The sequence below is a fragment of the Palaemon carinicauda genome, chromosome 20, assembly GCF_036898095.1.
Source record: "Palaemon carinicauda isolate YSFRI2023 chromosome 20, ASM3689809v2, whole genome shotgun sequence".
Taxonomy (NCBI): domain Eukaryota; kingdom Metazoa; phylum Arthropoda; class Malacostraca; order Decapoda; family Palaemonidae; genus Palaemon; species Palaemon carinicauda.
Window position 1 is genome coordinate 32,662,314 of NC_090744.1, and position 21,269 is coordinate 32,683,582.

General features: G+C 42.8%; 1 protein-coding gene across 3 annotated transcripts in view; it reads right to left on the bottom strand.

Moving 5' to 3' along the window:
- LOC137660275 (cytosol aminopeptidase-like) overlaps window positions 1-21,269 on the bottom strand; it is a 93,617-nt gene that overhangs the window by 49,713 nt on the left and 22,635 nt on the right. For all 3 annotated transcript variants that reach the window (XM_068395047.1, XM_068395049.1, XM_068395048.1), the window contains exons 3-4: window positions 14,849-15,006; window positions 14,545-14,716 (exon numbers count right to left, since the gene is read on the bottom strand). In XM_068395047.1, the coding sequence (XP_068251148.1) occupies window positions 14,545-14,716; window positions 14,849-15,006 (330 nt within the window). The remainder of the gene's footprint in view (window positions 1-14,544; window positions 14,717-14,848; window positions 15,007-21,269) is intronic.

Here is a 21,269-nt window from a genome sequence, read left to right on the forward strand (position 1 = left end):
ACGGAGTTTTCTTTAAATGAATTGCCAGAGGTCGTCAACAGTGCCGGGGGCGAGTCAGCATATCCAGGGGAGGTGGGGTCATTCTCACAAGAATCCATCGGAATAAAGAAAAGAAAAGAGTGATTTTTTGAATAGTTTGATTTACCTGCTTGAGAACATTAAGGCATCACATGTTGGGAAGGAAATTTGCACTCTCCACTACCGGCACAGTGAGAGTATACTTCCCAGATGGTCCACTCCATACCCTACCCGAAGGATAGCATCAAAACAGATATAGAGGCACAGGTGTAAGCTGAACCCGCCTGTTAGGACTGAGACCAAGAAACTATGGAATCATCCTCCCCATATCTGTAATGACGGGCTTCCGGCCAGAAGCCGAGAGTCCTACCCCAAGCATTGGATCCCCCTGGATTCCGAAGACCCAACACTTGGAATAGTTCCGCCAAAAAGGTCCAAACCATCTTCGGGATGGCTGAGATCATCCTATACACTCACATATAGCTTTGAGCACAAACGCCTCCCAACCGCGACACCTTTCACATTCATCAAAGCAGGCAGCAATACCGGATGCAGAAACATCCGCCCAAGTGGCAATAACATATGTAGAAACATCCATGCCATAAAGAGAAAAAAAAAAGATAATAAACATACATATATATGTAAAAATATACACATATACATATGGAAAATTTTACTCATAGGGTTGGGACAGCATCATGAAAGAAAGTTTATAATATTAGGAGAAGGTTGAAGCAATATAAAGAGGAAGAAAAAGATAAGAAAGAGAGAAATTTAGATTCGAACTGGGGGAGCAATTTCCCCAAGTTCGAGAGCCCTCTTGCCCGTCACGAAGTTTCAGCACGGGAATAAAATGCCGTGCTGAAGCTCAGTGACTTCATCAAGGCATTCTCTCATTAAGAGGGTGATAAGGGGGGGGGGGGGAAAGGTAAGGGATGAACGTGTGTCTCTTGGCTTATCGCCCCACGGTTTCCCTGGGGCCATGACCTTAAATCTTTTGCAGGGCCGATATGACTGGGCCAAGGGCGAACCCATCCAAGGATTTCCTAGAACAGTCCTTCAGGTAATGCTCCATGAAAGTGGACTGTCTGGACCAGGTACCCGCTTTCAGAATTTGGCCCACGGCCATGTTCTTCTCAAACGCTAGGGAGGTGCCTAGACCCCTAATATCATGAGGCCTTGGCCTGCCTGGGAGAGGGGTTCCCGAAGCTTCGTAAGCTTTCTTGATCACCTGTCGCAACCAGAAGGAGATTGAGTTCTTGGAGACTGGTTTCTTCACCCGACCAGTAGAGACGAATAAACTCTTGATCTCAGGTCGGAGTCTGGATGTCCTTTCAAGGTATTTTCTTACTGCACTGACCGGGCATAAGAGTAAGTCTTTAGGATTGTCTGACCGAGGATCGCTGGGACCGAAAAGCCCTCGAACCGAGGGTCCCAACAAGCCGGGTTCTGTGGTTTGGCCACAAAGTTAGGGACAAACTTAAACGAAGCCTCACGCCACCCTTTTGAGTGTGAGACCTCGTACGATAATCCGTGTAACTCACTAACCCTCTTTGCCGAAGCCAGGGCTAAGAGGAAGACCGTTTTGAGGGTGAGCTCCTTATCCAGGATGTCCTTGAGGGGCTCGAAGGGCGGTTCTGACAGGGCTTTGAGTACTATGGCTAGGTCCCACTGCGGTACCCTCACTTCTTGTGGGGGGCATGACTGCTCAAAGCTCCTGATGAGCATCGAGATGTGACGGGAGGCTCCCAAGTCAATGCCCTTAAGGAGGAAGACTTGACCTAATGCTGCCCGTACTCCTTTTATTGCTGGAATGGAAGAGCCCATATCGTCTCTGAGGTACACCAGGAAGTCCGCTACGTTGTGGATTGAGGCCCCCAAGGGTTTGATATTCCAGGAAGCGCACCATTTCGAGAAGACTACCCATTTCGCTTGGTAGACTGCGATAGAGGAACGCCTTAAGTAACCCGACATCCTCGCTGCGGTCCTCGGTGAGTACCCATCTTTCTTCAGAAGCCGCTCGATAACCTCCAACGCGTGAAGGCGGAGGGACCGAGGGTTTTCATGAAACCTTTGGAAGTGGGGCTGACGTAGAAGGTCTGGCCTGTCCGGGAGCGGCCAAGGAGGAAGAAGGGCCAGTTCTTTTAGGTCTGCGAACCACTCCCTCTCCGGCCACCAAGGTGCGACCAAAGTCATCTGAAGGTTGGTTGTTGTTCTTACTCTGTTGAGGACTTGCCGTATCATCCCGAAGGGGGGGAAGGCGTACACATCGAGGCCGTCCCTAGGGGGTTGGAAGGCGTCCTCGAACGCCGCTAACGGATCTGGGACTGGAGAACAGAACACGGGGAGCTGGGCGTTCAGACGTGTGGCGAAAAGGTCTATTACTGGGGAACCCCACTTCAGTATGACTGACTGAGCTATCCTTGGGTGTAGAGTCCACTCTGACCCTATTACCTGGCCTACTCTGCTGAGGCCGTCTGCCAGGACGTTCTTCTTTCCCGGGATGAACCTTGCTGTGAACTCGATCCCTTCTTCTGCAGCCCATTCTAGAAGTTCTGTCGATAACGCGCATAGTTCTTTCGACTTTAGACCCCCTGTCTTCTTTACGTAGGCTACTACTGTGGCGTTGTCGCACATCTACGCCACTGTGTTCCCCCGTTTACGGGGTGAGGCCGTGTTCTGGAAATACGCTCCAGAAGAACTCGCCAGGCTTACCATGCTGCGAACACCCCAATGGGAATCGTGGTCGCAATCGTCCTGGAGCTCGCGCGATGGTAACTTAAAGATTTGCGCGTGGGCGAACGTGGAAGCGTCCATGCGCGGTCACGCAGGAACGCAAACGAAGGTGAGCGAAGGAGCACAGAAGGAGGGCGAGCGTGGTAGGAAGGGCGAGAGCTGGTGGTCCGCGAGCGATAACCCATGGACGAGCAATGGATACTGCAAGAATTAAGCCGACGTTCGTGCGAAGAAACACTGTAGGTTAGCGCGACGGGACACCGTCGGTTCGCGCGACGGAACACCGTAGGTTCGCGCGACGGAACACCGTAGGTTCGCGCGACGGAACACCGTAGGTTCGCGCGACGGAACACCGTCCGTCCGCGCGATGGAATACCGTTGGTTCGCGCGCGGGCGAACATTAGAGAGCATGTGCGCGGACGCGCATGAGCGTAGACGTGCAGGCACGTGAGCGCGCAGGCGAATGATCGCGTGGGCGCGCAGGCGAGCGGTCGCGCGGGCGAACAGTCGCGCAGGCGAACGGTCACGCGGGCAAGCGGTCGCAAGGGTGGGCAGGTGAATGAGCGCGAGTCCGAGGCGGCGAACGCAAGCGTCAGCGCGATGGCGAGGAAACGCGCTGCCGCGTGGGCGAGGAAGACCGCTGGCGATGTGGATCAACAGGCGATCGGTGGTGAGCTGGTAAGCGCTGACGCGCAGGTTGGCGATGGCGCATTGTGGCATGTCGACGCGTTGGCGAGCGATGGCGAGCAGCATGCGCAGGTGAGCGATCGCGCGATGGCGAGCGATGGCGAGCAGCGTGCGCAGGTGGGCGATGGCGAGCGATGGCGAGCAGCGTGCGCAGGTGGGCGATCGCGCGATGGCGAGCGATGGCGAGCAGCGAGCGATGGCGAGCAGCGAGCGATGGCGAGCAGCGTGCGCAGGTGGGCGATCGCGCGATGGCGAGCAGCGTGCGCAGGTGGGCGAAGGCGCGCGATGGCGAGCAGCGTGCGCAGGTGGGCGATCGCGCGATGGCGAGCAGCGTGCGCAGGTGGGCGATGGCGCGCGATGGCGAGCAGCGTGCGCAGGCGGGCGATGGCGCGCGATGGCGAGCAGCGTGCGCAGGTGGGCGATCGCGCGATGGCGAGCAGCGTGCGCAGGTGGGCGATCGCGCGATGGCGAGCAGCGTGCGCAGGTGGGCGATCGCACGATGGCGAGCTAGTAGCTGGCGAACCATGTTCTTTCAGAAGCGTTGGAGAACGTTGGCGCGCCGGCTGTAACACACGCGGGCGATCCGGAGATCGCCGAGAGACAGGTGATCGCTGACGTGTAGAACGCTGTTGAATAGGCGATACTAAAATCGCCTGTGCGCGCTGGCGAGCAGGTGAACGCTGGCGAGCAGGTGATCGCTGGCGAGCTGATGATCGCTGGCGAGCTGATGATTGCTGACGAGCAGAAGGCAAAGCGTGGAAGTGGAAGCCTGCGCATCGAAGAAGTGTCCTTGACCCAGACCTGAACCGAAGTTCTAGATCGCGAGGGCGAACGTGGGCGCACAGGGCGCGTAACAGGAACCAACAGGAACAGCAGGGATGATCATCATGAGAGCGCTGACGAACAGGAGAGCACTGGCGAACAGGAGAGCGCTGGCGAACAGGAGAGCGCTAGCGATCAGGAAGCGCTGATGAGCAGGAGAGCGCCTGTGCGCTAACACTGAGCAGGAGCAGGAGAGAACACAGCAGAAGGGCGCGCAGGGGAACCCTGACACGCAAGGGAAGAACCCCCGTGGGAGGCAACCCTTTGCCGCGAAGGGAACGTTGTCCGTCGGGAGACAGATGTCCATCGGAAGATTGTTGCCTGTCGCCGGGAGACTGATGTCCGTTGGAAGACCGTTGTCCGTCGGGAAGACCGTTGCCCGTCGGAAGACGAGAACAGACTGCTGTCCATCTGCACCAAGGCGGAAGATCAAGAAGAAGGAGTTGTAGGCTGCAAACGGAGATTCAAAAAGGCGCCTATTAGCACCCTTATAGGGAGATGAGAGGCCCTTACGACGAGGCGGACGGTGGATCTTACGGCGAAGGAGGCCAACAGCAACAGCAGCAGAAGAATCCTCCGAAGAGGAGTCTCTATGAGTGTACTCTCTCGCGAACGAAAGAGAAACACTTCGTAGAAGAGACTGGTCAGCCAGTGACCTAAAAGGAGCAATCCTCCGAAGAGGGGCTCCTGCAGTTGCCCAGCCCCTTGAGCGAAACTGCAGGTGTGACCGCTCAACACCAAGAGCATAGTCGCACGAAAAAAAGGCAAGAGAAGAACCCCCCAAAAGGGGAAAAACTCAAGCCTGGACAGGAAAAACTTCCCTCGGAAGGAAAGTTACCCGCCCAAGGAGTCAAGCCTCCTGAAAGTTCTAAAACTGGAGAGCTGTCCGTCGTCACGGGAGTACTTCCAGTAGAAGGAGACACGCCCCTGACGAAAATACAAGGGGGGAGGCAGCAACAGCCGAATCCCCAGGCCTCAACAAGACAGCTCACACCGTTGCCATATTACAGAAACGAACTAGATCGGTAACTGTAAAAAAATAAAACAAAAATCATTAGTACACATTCATTCCCCCGGGAAGGCTCCGAAGAGGAATCCCGAGGAAAAGGAAACAAGGATTACACAACAGGCACGTGCCCTCACAACCACTTACACTCCCGGAAGGAGAGCTGTAACCAAAACAGAATTATAACAATTATAATTATGAAACTATGTAATTATGTAATTTAAAAATGAATGAACACTAAAGAAAGAACAAAAACCCCAAAAGGAATCGTTCTACAAGCTGAATAATTAACAACTACAATTAGATTCATAAACTAATTGAGACAAACGTACGGCGTAGCAACCCCCCCACACGGAAAGGAAGCTACAAGGGCGTAGTAACACGTAGTAAAAGGGTGAACGACCTTAAGAGAGAGAGAGAGAGAGAGAAAGACTGAAGTCAAACTCGATCGCCACCCATAAAATTACGCCGTGGTGGCCTAACTGCCGAGGACTCCACGTAGATATCGTGCACTACACACACAACTCTGAAAAGGAAACTTACTGATTTCTATACTCAAATATATATACAAACATGAAAACATGTTTACATATATATTGAGTAAAAGAAAAGTAAGCGATTAAGTAAAGACAAAACAAACAATGGCTGCCAAGAGAGGACCAAGACAGAGACGTCTGTCACAGTCCGAGCCAAAAGTGAAAGTGAGCATTCATCTGTGTGTGAGGGGGGGAGGGGTAGCTAGCTACCACTCCCCTACCCCCCCGCTAACTAGCGTGGGGGTAATACACCCTCGTTAAATTCTAATGGCTCGCCATTTCAGCTGCGCTAAAAGGTAAACCCAATGTAAATAGCGTGGTTTGTATTTCAGTTACGGAACAAAATAATAATTTGAGGCCAAAGGCATTGACTGGGCAGACCTTTAATATACAATCGATTGGATTTAAATTTCTTGGTGGCATCTGCTTAACAAAATAACAATATTTGGCATGTGGACAACGTACCAAAACAAAATAAGGTCAAAGGTGTGACTTTTAAATTAGCAGGTACTGTTATAAATTTACAGTGTATGGGTGTTGGCTATTGTTTGACCTGGTGTTTGGCCTGGGCTCCCATTACTCGTTATCAGCTTGAGTATCCTAACCATAAAGTGTTAAACCTAAAGTAACTATTATTATGATTACAGATGTGAAGGCATGATTACACCGTATGCAACAACAATGTACCGTACACAATTTACCAAGGAGATAGGAGTATACTGTATAACATCGGGACTTTAATAGAGTTCCACCAAAGGAAATACAAATCAAGCATTAACAATATACTGAATATGATATTTTAATTATAAAATAAATTTTTGAATATACTTACCCGGTGAATATATAATAGCTGACGTCTCCGACGGCTCGACAGAATTAAAAAACTCGCGAGCGATCGCCATGAAGGTAGCGGGTGTGCCCACCAGCGCCAACTATCGGCCAGATACCGCATATACATGTAAACAGCTCCAGTTCTTCTCATCCCGCTGTGTCTCTATCGGGGAGGAAGGGGGGGCCTTTAATTTATATATTCACCGGGTAAGTATATTCAAAAATTTATTTTATAATTAAAATATCATTTTTAAATATTAAACTTAGCCAGTGAATATATAATAGCTGATTCACACCCATGGTGGTGGGTAGAGACCAGAATTAATAAAGTTTACAGCGTATATGCTTAGAGTTTTTGACAGTTATATCATAACAAAACCCAAATAAATATAGGTACCTGGTAAGGAAGCTGACTCTAACGATTACTCTGCCTTGTTAGTCCGCTTTCCTCACGAAGCCCAGCCATCCTCTTAGGATGCTGAAAGACTCCCAGGAGCTGAAGTATCTAGGGCAACAACCCATACAACAGGACCTCATCAAAACCCTTAATCTGGGCGCTCTCAAGAAATGACATTTGACCACCCGCCAAATCAAAAAGGATGCAAAAGGCTTCTTAGCCTTCCGTACAACCCAATTAAAAAACATTTCAAGAGAAGATTAAAAGGATATTGGAATTAAGGGAATGTAGTGGTAGAACCCTTACCCACTACTGCACTCGCTGTAACGAATGGACCCAGTGTGTAGCAGTCCTCATAAAGAGTCTGGACATCTTTTAAGTAAAATGACGCGAATACCGACTTGCTTCTCCAAACGGTCGCGTCCATAATACTTCGCAGAGATCTGTTTTGCTTAAAGGCCACAGAAGTTGCTATAGCTCTTACTTCGTGCGTCTTAACCTTAAGCAAGCAACGCTCTTTTTCACTCAAGTGAGAATGAACCTCTCAGATTAAAAATCTAATAAAATATGACAAAGCATTCTTTGACATAGGCAATGAAGGCTTTTTAACTGAGCACCACAAAGCCTTAGATCCACCTCGTAAGGATTTAGTCCGAGCTAAATAAAACTTCAGAGCTCTAACTGGACACAGCACTCTTTCAAGCTCGTTGCCTACGATCTCTGACAGGCAAGGTATATCAAATGACTTAGGCCAAGGACGAGAAGGCAGTTCATTTTTGGCCAAGAAAACCAAGCTGAAGTGAACATGTGGCTTTATCTGTAGAAAAGCCGATGTTCCTACTGAAGGCATGGATCTCACTGACCCTTTTAGCCGAAGCCAAGCACACTAAGAAAAGCGTCTTGAGGGTGAGATCCTTCAGGGAGGCTGAATGTAATGGCTCAAACCTGTCGGACATTAGGAACCTTAGGACCACGTCTAAGTTCCATCCAGGAGTTGCCATACGACGCTCCTTAGAGGTCTCGAAGGACTTAAGGAGATCTTGGAGATCTTGATTATTGGACAGATATAAGCCTTTATGTCTGAACACAGATGCCAACATGCTCCTGTAGCCCTTGATAGTGGGCGCTGAGAGGGAGCGAACATTTCTCAGATGTAGGAGAAAGTCTGCAATTTGGGCTACAGAGGTACTGGAAGAGGAAATGGATGATGACTTGCACCAGTCTCTAAAGACTTCCCACTTCGACTGATAGACCTTGATGGTAGATGCTCTCCTAGCTCTCGCAATCGTTCTGGCTGCCTCCTTCGAAAATTCTCTAGCTCTTGAGAGTCTTTCGATAGTCTGAAGGCAGTCAGACGAAGCGCGGGGAGGCTTTGCTGAAGACTCCTTACGTGGCTGCCGTAAGAGATCCATCCTTAAAGGTAGACTCCTTGGAACGTCTACCAGCCATTGAAGTACCTCTGTTACTCACTCTCTCGCGGGCCAGAGTGGAGCAACCAATGTCAACCTGGTCCCTTCGTGAGAGGTGAACTTCTGCAGCACCTTGTCTAGGACCTTGAAAGGTGGAAAGGCAAAAACGTCCAGGTGAGACCAGTCCAGCAGGAAAGCGTCTATGTGAGCTGCCTCTGGATCTGGAACTGGAAAGCAGTAAGTCGAGAGCCTCTTTGTCAGAGAGAGTAGCAAAAAAATCTATGGTGGGTAGACCCCATGTCATCCATAGCTTCTCGCACACAGTCTTATGCAACTTTCACTCCATGGAGAAGACTTGTCCTCTTCTGCTGAGGCCGTCCGCCAAGACATTCATTTCTGCACAAATCTCGCCAAAGGAGAGATGTTACTGCCTTAAAAGGAGTTCCTTTTGATCCGTGGATCAAAGAACCGAGCCTTCCAGACTGTCCAGTGGAGCTCCCTAACCCAAATCCGCTGCATCTGAAAACAACACATGGTTTGGGTTCTTGATCGCAAGAGAAAGACCTTCTCGAAGTCTGATGTTGCTGTCCCACCAAGTCAGACATGTCTAGACTGAGTTGGAGATTGGGAAAGAGATACTCACTAAGCCCTTCTCCTTGTTCCAATGTTTAGGTGAAATAGGAAAGGGCATAGGTTGAGTCTCCCCAGAGAGTGAACTACTCCAGCGATGAAAGAGTTCCCACGAGGCTAGTTCAAACTCTTACAGAGCAACTGTTTTTCTCTTGCAAGTGAAGGACTTTTAACAGAGCTTGTTCCATTCTTGCGGGAGACGAAAAGGGTCGGAAAATCATACACAGTATCTCCATTCCCCAAAAAAGAATAGTCTGGGATGGGATACTGTAAGTTACGACTTCTCTACGTTCACTATGAGACCTAGCTCCTTGGTTAGGTCTAATGTCCATTAGAGGCTCTCCAGACAGCGATATAATGACGAACGCCCTGATTAGCCAGTCGTCAAAATAAAGGGAGGCTCTGAATCCTCAAAAAATGTAGAAAGCTTGCTACATTTTGCAAGGGCCTTGTAAAAACAAGAGGAGCAGGAATGAGGTCGGAGTACAGTGCTCGACAGTGGTACATTACTTTTCCGTCCACAAACCTCAGATGTAGTTGAAAGTTTGGATGAATCGGGATGTGGAAGTATGCATCCTGAAGGTCGAGAGAGACCATCCAGTCACCTTCCATTAATGCTGTCAAGACAGCTTGGTAGACTTCATCGTGAAGTTTGTCTTGACAATGAACACATTGAGCGCACTTGCATCTTACGTACTCCTGCAGTGAACGTGGCTGCCAGATCATTGGAGCCATCCCTGATAGTCTTGTTCCTGCAGAGAACGTGGCTGTCAGATTATTGGAGCCATCCCTGATAGCCTTGTTTATGCATGACATAATTGTACAGCAAAACTTCAAATGCTCGAAAAAAACTCCTAACAGAATATGGTCTAGCTCTGAAGCCGACCATAAAATCTTGGAGCGTCTCATGGCCAGGCGCCAGGGAGAGTCTATGAGGTTTGAGAAGTCTATCTGGGCAGAGGCAGGAACTCCCAAGCCGAGAACTTCTCCCGTGTCATACCAGACGCTCGCTCTATAAGCCAGTTTAAAAGGAGGGAAAGCAAAGGCTGTCTCCCCCAAACTCCTCCTGGTGATCAACCAGTCGCCTAGCAAACGTAAAGCTCTCTTAGAAGAGCGAGAGAGCACTAGCTTCGAAAACAACGGCTTCGAAGTAGCTAGGCCTAGTGTAAACTCTGACATTTAGGCGAACGAGGAGCAGCAGTTACAAAATGATCCGGACAAAGATCCTTAAAAATCAGCATGATTTATTTAAAGTCCATAGAGGGCTGAGCAGCTTTAGGCTCCTCTCCGTCTGACAGAGTCCCCAAGGGAATATCAGTAGGAGGGGGATCAGCAACTTCCTCATCTGAAGGAACCTCGTCCGACAATTGCCGAGTCTCAAGCAAGGGAGAGACCTGCCGTGGTAGCAATGCTTGACAAGCAGAGTCCACACGCAAAGGAGCATCAGTAGCAGTCAAGGACGATACGTCATGTAACTGCTTAAAGGACTGACCAGCAACAACAACAGGTGCGGGAGGACGCTCGACGTCAACTCGAGACTGCCTTGACTGCCTAGACTGAGCAGTCAAAACACCTCTTGACTGCGGTGCTTGACGCTCAACGTCAAAACAAGTCAACTTCGCTGGTTGGCGAACGTCCTGAACGTCAACAAGAGCATGCGGCAGCGGCTGAACGTCCACAAGCGGCTGAAAGTCAACACGGGACTGCATCGAGTGAGGCTCTACAAAACGTGACTGACGTGACTTTGTAACGTCAACGTCAACAGGACGAGCAAAGGCTCGTTTGGGCAGCTGACGGCCAGGATCTCGATCAGCTAAGCGGCGAGGATCATCGTGAACCTGCTCAGCAGAATAGTCCTCCATAAGAGAGGCAAGCTTATTCTGCATGTCTTGCAGTACAACCCATTTAGGATCAACGGGAATGGGTGCGGTAAGAGACGAGGGTAACGTCTGTGACTGCAAAACCTTGCCTACACTAAGACTCTCGGAGCCTGTGTTACGCTTCTGTTTAGGCGTCGAGCAGTCTTCCGATGACTGCACAGGGTCAGAGCTGTCCCAATGGCTATAACCAGGACGCTGGACCTGTCCTGAAGGGACTGACTTTCGCTTTAAGGGTCTCGAAACCTTGCTCCACGGTTTCTTACGCGATAAGCCTTCGGATGACGAGGAGAAAACCGTCTCGCTCGTCTTATGGTAGGGGCGGTCTTGACAAGACACGCCTGAAACCATAGAGGGAACGTCTGTTCGTTGGTTAAAGCCTCTTGAACCCATAAGTCCTACGACATTACTTCTCCCTGGGGCATGGGAGCTTGCAAGAGGTCTCGGACTAGGCGAACGACAGGCACGAACAGACGAACCCTCTGTCGCAACACTGATAACACTTTGCGCAATTATCACTTTATCACTACAATTTTCTGTTTTTGCACTTACTTCACTGAAATCGTATTTTTCAATAATTTCACATTAGGCATGAATAAAAACTGATTTCTACCTGAAGCACGCAATTCTCCCCTACATCAAAAGGTTATAATTGCGAAATAAGTCGTATAATGTAAGCACATTAATACAAGCAAAAAAACAGTAAACATATATATCGAATAAAACGGAAATATATAAAGTTAAAAGGATCAGTGACTGGGGAGGAGACTAAACACTAGTTCATTAAAAACTACGTTTTCAATCTCTCACCGTACAGTGCCTTGGGACGAGAATAAAAACTAAAAACGTTTTATCCTTTCTCCCCGTACAGAGACTTGGGACGAGAGTAAAAAACTGACTCGAGAACAACGTTACTCGCTTGGGACGAGAATAAAGATCGGAACGTTCTCTCTTCCTCTCTCCCTCTCCGTCTCTCTCTCTCTCTCTCTCTGATTTCACACAGAAGAGAAAAGCCCACTTACCCTTCGTCAATAAACAGGTTATTTGACCAAAGGAAAAAACTGAAAGGACTAAGAAATTGAAAATTAACAAGTTCCTTTAAATTAGCATTTAAAACATTTCAGTTTGAAAGAAGAATGAACAAAACGTCAGAATCGATTTACTCTTTCTGCAAAGTGATACCGTGATTCTCTCTTTCTCTATCGTAACGATAGAGCGCAAACTGCGTAGCATAAATAAACCAAACGTTAGTTCATCTTTGAAACAGCACGAAGACTATTCAAAGAAAATCTTTCATAAAATATCTACTAAAAAATATTCATTTAATAACTCTTACAGAGCAAATGATTTAAACTTAACGAAAATAAAAGTTGAAAGGGCTCAACGTTGTTTAACTTCGGTTTCCAAGTTAGGACCGCCTACTCTCGGATTAGGGGAGGAATAGGTAAGGCCGTATATAAACAAATCATTAAAATTTATCTTGATGTTTATTATAAATGGAAAGCTAATCGAAGAGGCCTAATAAAGGCGGGTGAGATATAAAATATATAGAGGAAAATCTATAATTAACAACAACAATTTATAACGTGATAAGATAATTGCTAAAAGCCTAAAACACACTTCCGTACACTAAGGGAAGGGTCGGCCATTTTTACTCTATGGAAAAAAAAAAAAACCAGAGATAAAAGCAAGGGAAAAACACTTTTACTCTCCTTTCAAAAGCATTTATTTTGAGGATAGTATTGAATAATCCAACACGGCGAAAGCAATAAAACCAAAACCAAGTACTGTACTTCACCAATTCGGTAGAAAACTCGAGGTCATAATAGCGAGTGGAATCGACTTGTCGATGGAACCGACAGAGAAGAACTGGAGCTGTTTACATGTATATGCGGTATCTGGCCGATAGTTGGCGCTGGTGGGCACACCCGCTACCTTCATGGCGATCGCTCGCGAGTTTTTGAATTCTGTCGAGCCGTCGGAGACGTCAGCTATTATATATTCACCGGCTAAGTTTAATATTTAAAAATCATATTTTTATCCTTATGTTCTAATTAAAGAAAATATGTTCGAAATATTGGACTTTTGACTATTACCATCAATATGCATACAGTACTTAACAAAAGGGTGAACCGTGAAATTTTGAGTCTAATCATCTGTTCAACAGCTAGACTTGGCCTTAGTTTCTACCTCCCGCAAACGGACTGAATACCCCATACCTATATTAAATTCATAATTGAAATATTGAAATTATTATACTGTATGTCCGCTTCTTAAACACACGTAACCCAGAGTTTATGATTGTATAACGTTAGATCATAGAACAAGTAATTTATGACTGAAGGTATTATCCTAAAAAATACTGTATATCATACATCCATTATAGCATCTAAAATGTATGAAATATTGAACCTTAGACTATATAAATACTGTACCATTGATATACAAATTTGAAGGGGCATATTGTAAAGGTCTTTTTTCAAGCATGAATATCACAAATCCCCATTTCTAGCGTAACCTCACATTATTCTGATAACAGAAATAGTGTATGACCCGATGTTAAATACATGTAACCAAGAGGTTGATTGTATAATGTAGGGACTTAAAATATGTTGAACTAAAAAATAATGGCAAATCCTAAGAGGCATCAATGCAAAAACTATGCAGACCTTAACTACTACTGCCATGAACAGTGCAAAGGAGGCAGCGGATTTTTGCGTGGCAGGTGTGCAGATCAAAACAGAAATTTAGTGGTAAGAGGAGACAGAAAATTCTAACTATTATTATTACCTGCAGAATATACTTTATGGGGTTCAAAAAGGGATTTTAGTAGATATACAGTATATCTAATTATGCTGGTTGAAATAGTTTTATAGATATTGTACATTTTCATGAGTTCATGAAAATGAAAAACAAAGTGCTTACCAAGCAAAATTATTAAGGAGAGATGAAGGATTGAGCAAGAGCTAAAAACTCTGAAACTTGAATGAACCAGGCAACGTCAGAATGCAGGGGAAGACATAAATGACCTAACAGGCTACCCCATTTCAGGGGCTTAATAATGGTTATGTAAGTAATAATCCTATCTTTCACCTAAGTGCCTATTGAACTGCATGCTTCATCCTCAGGGAAGCAACCAAAGCCTTCATCTAACCAACAAGGCAGTGGGATCACTTAACCCTTTTACCCCCAGGCTATTTGGAAATTTCCAACCCTTAACCCGTAGGGGGTTATTTTTTTCCCAGCACATTTTGCAGTATATATTTTTTTTAAATTGCTCTAACAGCCTTAATTTTTGTCATAGAGAGGTCAGGTTGGTCTCATTCTCTTGGAAAATGCCTGAATTTTCTCAAAAAATTATCAAAAATATGAAAAAAAAAAATTTATAGCATTTTTTTTGCAAGGACGTACCGGTACGTCCATGGGGGTAAAGGGATGGCTTTTGTGAAACGTACCAGTACGTCCTTTGGGGGTAAAAGGGTTAACATATGTCACTTTATGGTCTCTAGTTAGTCCACAAAGCTTTCGCATACCAAGAAAATTTTAATGCAAATACTAAACTATCAAAGTATTCTACAATGCACCATATACACACCCTTCTGCATCTTCTTCCAAACACTGCAATGTCAGGACAGGCTTCTTTTTACTTTTGAGATCTTGATACTTGAACAGAGAGAGGCTTGAGCCTTCTGCTGCTGCTTCAGCATCATCACATGGATCTACCAATATTTTATCAACATTGGACTCTTGAAGTGATCGACAACCAGCTGTAAATGTAATTGTTAGATTAAAAAAAAAGAAGAAAAAAATGTCTTATTGAAAATTCTAATGACTGTACAGCAATAAACTTCTACAAGCAGTTTTTCTGACATTACAAACATAACTAAACACAAACTTACCAGCCACTGCTGATCTTACTGCCTCTTTTGTTTCATCAAATTCTTCATTGGGATCGGACGTCTTTCCCTTCTCACCCAAGCCAACCACTGCAACTACTGGGAATTCCTCTGATACTCCGTATAAAACTCTACTCTTGCCACTTTTTAACGGACCACCACTTTAAAGAGAATGCAAAAAAAAATATAAAAAATAAATCAATACCATTGCTATTCATCCAAGAAAAAAATTATCTTTCACTTCCAGACAACAGGATAACTAATGAATCAAATTAGACCACTAGTATGCAAATTAAAGGAAATTAAAAATAAGTCATATATGAACATTTTTATTTTTACCAAAGATCTAATTCTATACATAAGCAGAGTTACAGCAATTAATATGAAAAAAAATTCAAAATATCAAATGAACGTTTATCCCTGAAACACATCAAAACTACATCATAAATAAGCATTAGTTGAGGCTCTTCTCTTGTAATGCAGACCTAAATGTACAGTACTGTACTACAATACACTAAAGCACTATAAACTATATAACAACTTTCAGTAACATAAACAAATAATCACCGCATGCCCCGGGTTCCACACTAATACAGTATTTGACCTGCAACCAAGTGCAGGTCCAGTACCTAAATGTTAATCTACATCATACAAAATATTTTCATACCACTGAAAACGATATAAATATACAGATTTGACACTATTATATAAAATATGATGTTTGTAAGCAATAAAATACATCTTGACATTGTACACACCCCATATAAGCAGTTTAGTTTAATCTATCTGTAGAATATGTAATAACCAAAATATCTTTAAAAAAAAAATATCACCTTTACTTTGCTGACAATATCTAACGACACTAAGCCCAGAATATATTCAGTAAACTGGTTTTGCCCGTTGTCAATATCATGATTTGGTAGCTCAACCTAACACCCTGTTGGAATTCTTACCCTCACAAAGATGGCTGAAAGGGTTCGTTAAGACAAACTCGATAAATACTTCTCAAAAACGTTTTTCCTTTTTTTTTGTACTAATGAGTATTGGTAGAGAAAAACTAAATATTATCGTTACTGCGATTTTATAATGAACTCTCAGAATGTGACTTGGCTTCCACTAGTAAAATTATGTGAAAGCAAAAAAATTATTTTGAAGACTATAAAATAATACAAAATAGAAATATAGTATGAATATGTAGGTCTTGTTACTAAAAATAAATTTTCCTGTTTCTACTCAAGATAATTACAGTATATAGATACAGTAAAACAAATATATACAGTGAGACAGACACACTGGCATGATAGCAAAAAGGCAATACGTCGTAGGTAGATAAAATTATTTGCATAAATATGTACTACATACTTTTCAAAAATCACTTATATTAAAATATAGTGTCTTATACATATGCATATATGTACGTGTGTATGTTGGATATGAAACCTACAAGGCTATACTGAGTTTTACTAGTTGCTTGTCATTCTAAATGAACTACAGACAATTCCCGGTAATAGAAGATTTCCAATGTTTATACACAAAGTTCCCATATCATTCATAACAGATCTTCACATACTACTGTATATCAATTAAAGTTAAAGCTGAACATAAGAGAGAGAGAGAGAGAGAGAGAGAGAGAGAGAGAGAGAGAGAGAGAGAGAGAGAGAGAGAGAGAGAGATTACTTATGAAGCAATATTCATATATAAATGCAGTTATGATGGAAGTACATTTATTAATACAGTTGACGATGTTTAGACTCGACGGAGAGATTGTAAATGCATTGAGGTCTTTTATAAATGAAAAAAATCATTATGGTAGTCTCTTATTACAGGATAAAGCACAGTTTAAAGACTTTGAATTTATGTTTCTTCGACAGAGAGGATAAGCAATCCAATGCAACTAGAGTAACCAGATGAAATTGAAGTGGAGCTGAAACCCACACAGATCTTTTGGGCATCCTTGAAATTGAAAACAGGCAAGGAAATCCAAAATTATAGGTGAAATGAAAGTAAGATACCATGCCATATATACTGTAGGGCCAAAAACTAATAAATCAAGAGAGCATTTCTTTCATTTCACCACCTCTCTCCACTGAAGCCTGATTCCTTGATTCTTTGTAAATATTTCTTACATTTAGTCAGTTTGCTCCTTCGTAACCACCAAATGTAATTCAACTCCATACAGGCCACTCACATATCTTTTTACTTTCTACAAATCAAATGAACTTTGGTGGAGATCTTTAACCTAACCCACTAGAAGCTGACAGATGTGAAGATATATTTGGTCCGAGAAATTTTCACTCTTCTACTCTTAGAAAGACTGCCCATACTTTTTTTTTTCTTCAGATGTTGTGAACATTCATTAGTAAACTAGAAAGACATGATTTGCAATGAGGAAATGAATATTGCTATCGAGAAATAAAAAACTTGAAACCCTACAGCAGTTATTTCAAGGATGACATCTTGTGACAACAGGTTTGCTTTCTATATTTTACCCTAAACCTGACATACTTTCATAAAACGCAAGCAATTTATTTGGCTAAATTACTGAAATTAATGAAAAAACTATAGCATATACTTCTATTGTTTTCCACTTGACAGGACTTGATAAATATCAATCCCCCATTTAATCAAATAAGTATAAAAAGGTGGAACAATGAGGCACAAGAATTACCTTACAATAATTTTAATTACTTTTTTACACTTGCATGACTACTGAAATCATACTGCTTTAGCTCTACTTACTTGTCAGTTTGCGAATCACTTATGGGAATTTTGTATTATGGACTCATTCAATATTATCATTTGAGACCTGGAACTTTAGCCATGTGGTACACCACTCAGGCAATAAAGGATATTGAGCACCAAAGTGCAACCTGGGGGAAACCAGCTGCACCAACTCTCACACACTATACAATGTGTTGGAAAATTTTTGTTACAGAATTGCATTTTGTTTTGAAAGTATCAGCCTTTTCATATTAGTTTTACATCTTATTTATCTCTGCTCTCATTGTTTCTCTCTATTTCTACATTTAAACATTTCCCATATTCCTTCTCCAGCTACCATTAGAAAGTATCCATGGTTCACTTAAACCATTTACCCAAAGGGGTTCAAGCAATCTTCATATTATGAACGGATATTCAACCCACATGGGACACTAAGTAGGTCTTGTCAATCAGGCTGATTGGATAAGAATGGTCGACTGTAGAAAAGCACAACGTATGTTTACCCAGATCGCCACTACCAAGAGTCGATGACAAGCCATATGGCCAGGGGAGCATTCAGCGTTCATCATAACGTGAGGGAGAATTCTTGTACCTTTAGAATAGGTTGTTGAATCTCTTCCTCTGGTGAAAGAACAGGGAAATAACTGTTGTTATGCCAATTAAAGTTAAATGTACAAAGTACAAAACTATGCTTCCTTGGTCTTTCTCATCTTTTCAACCTTATTTACCATTTGCTGGAGAGAATTTATCAATTCATGAATAGAAAAAAGCAACTAAAGCAATATTTTCAATCTAAATGCCATTGAGATGGAAAACCTAATGTCTTTTTCTAGCCTAGGCTAAGAAAATGATGAGGAAGAAACTTGACCAGGAGAGACATTAACAGACCTGTCTCTTGAAAGAAAAAAGCTGTAAGATTAAAAAACTTAGGAACAAGATGAGAATGATGAAGTCTGGAAGCAAAAGGAAACACTAGGTGAACCATACTCACTATCTCTTATTTTTTCAGAAAAATATTTTGGATAAAGGAATTAAACTAAAAATTAAGTATTGTACCCTATCTGGCAGTTAAACAAAATTGGGTCACAACACTGGACCTTCATTGGATTGTATCTGAGAATTTGGGCCATGTGGGAAACCACTGGGTAAGAAGGCCAGTTGCTCATTGCAACTAGCAAAATACCCAGCAGTTGTACCAAGGTTAACATTAGGAGGTTGAACAGCAAGAAAGGAAGTGGGAACAGGGGTAAAGAAGAGGTCTATGAAATGAAGACAGCTAGGGTCTGAAAGGACACTGCAAAGATCACTTAGTAATGCCTACAGTGGACCACACAAACTTCTCCGAAAGTACTAAGACCCCTATCATAAATAGGCTGGCCAGAAAGATTTATCTACAAAAATGTTTTTTTATACAGTATAATAAATTGCCTCAAATATATCAAGCATTTTGATGGGACAAACTATGGGATTATCAATGCTTAACATTTTCAAACTTAACTGCAAGCGTATAATCGAGGCAGTCTCCAACCAGAGAAAGTCATTAAAGATAGAATGGAGTACAAGTAAAGCTTCTGTCATTACTGTGGTGCTATGATCCCTGGACCCTGTGGCCAGAACATGAGCAATATTTTCCAAACCCGATACATCCAATTCCTCAAGAATCTTACGCTAAATAATCTTGAAAGTCTCTTGAGGAGGATTTTCAAGCTACACCGGGAATAAGGATGGCAGTACTTCCAATTACACAAGGGGATAACATAGTTTAGTGCATAAAAATAATCAGAGAATTACAAAATTAAACTGGTATAATTTCCAATGTGATCTAAAGATCAGAATTTTTTCAAGGCGCGGGTGCAAAGTTACTCATGGAACAAGTGGCCGTCTTTCAAACTAAGTTCCAAAAACCTGACATTTCATGTATAAACAAATATTGCTATAAAAGTCACTACACTTACTCAAGTGATACATTTTCAACACAATGAAAGTCTAGGGAATCTTCCCCAGAGACATACATTTATACACACTGCATTAACACAACTTATCATTGAATACAAGTATACAAATACCAAATGTACATATACACATAAAAGCACAAAAATACCACACCTACAGTACTATCATTTTAATAAAAAAATATGTAGCTTTTATCAATCAAGATATATACTTATCTTAATTAACATAATTTTTCTTTATGAAAAAAAATAGTAGAATACAGTTCAAGTTCAATATGAACACAAACACTTAAGTCTTTGCACTGTTGGTAAAATTTATGCTCCATTTTTGGTTTAATCTATGTAAATATATATGAGAGAGAGAGAGAGAGAGAGAGAGAGAGAGAGAGAGAGAGAGAGAGAGAGGGGGGGGGGCAAACTACAGTACAGTACAACAAAATACTTCAAGTCCCTGTACAATATACTCTCAACACCAGGCACGACATTTTCCCTATATTGTACCGTACAAATTATGATCATGTGTAACATTACAGCCAAGACAATAAAATTACCAAGTAATGAGACAGTGCAAAGAAATTCTCCAATAAGTAAAACCAACATCAGGAGCACTTGGTCAACATTCTACATAGAGTATTGCAATTATATTACGATGCATTACATAATAGACAAAAACAAGAAACAAATTAGAATAAAAAAAAAACATGAGAAAAAACATAAGGTCAAGTACTCCTCAGTTCATCTTTGAAGTAATTCCATTACTAAATAAATGTGTATCCAGACTCTTGCTGCAACACAATTGTTAATAAAAAGTTTATTTAATTTCCTATAACACTATCACTAAGCTAGCGCATGAAAATTTGCAAGATATTGAGAACATGAAAAATAAGAGCTTGTGGACTTATTGCTTCTTTGTTTGCTAAAACTTTTATCACTACAACCTGAATATAAAGAAAACATACTAAACAGCATCCAAGTTATACACAAAGAATCCCATTAAGTCTTACCAAAGAAGAAACAATAAAATTTATTCTAAGGAAGGTATTATCTTCCATACTTTGCCTGTGTTTTTAAATTTTTCTTCTTTATCGGGTTGAACCTTATTACAGCAAAAATCTACTATTTCTCTATTGATAAAAAAAATTAATTTCTATGATGCACATTACAAAATTCAGTAAGTCTCGAAAGAAGCAAACTTAACTTTATGTCAAAGACGCTAGCATAACTTTTATTCCATCTATCAATAATGACAAGTTTCTGTTTTCAAGTCCCTACTAAAGATTTAAAGGTTACTTAATAGTGTCAGAGGTAAGAGACAGGTTTTTGTCCCATCAAACAATGTGCTAGTGACCAAACATACCAACATACGATTGGCAACCAAGCAGCATCTCCACCCAAGCTCAGACCATGGGGCCAAGACAGTGACTACTGATGATAATCCCTAGCTCAAAGAGACAAGATTGTGGTCTCACCCACAAAATCTATCAAGCTTTAGGCAGGTTTTGAACTCAAGGTCCAGAAATTGTGAGTTATTAATAATCCTACTAAACAATTACACAAATTTGGTTGATTAGGCAGAACCCCTTTTGTTTGATAATTAGGGAACTTACTGAAAATTTTGGATTCGATGAACTTTGATCTGTAATTAATCTTTCCCACAGTTCTACAGTTACTAGACAATTGGTCGGGCTAAGATTCAGCAGAGTTGTGAAATGTTACCAACTTTGAACCTCAATACACATCTTTCCTTCTAA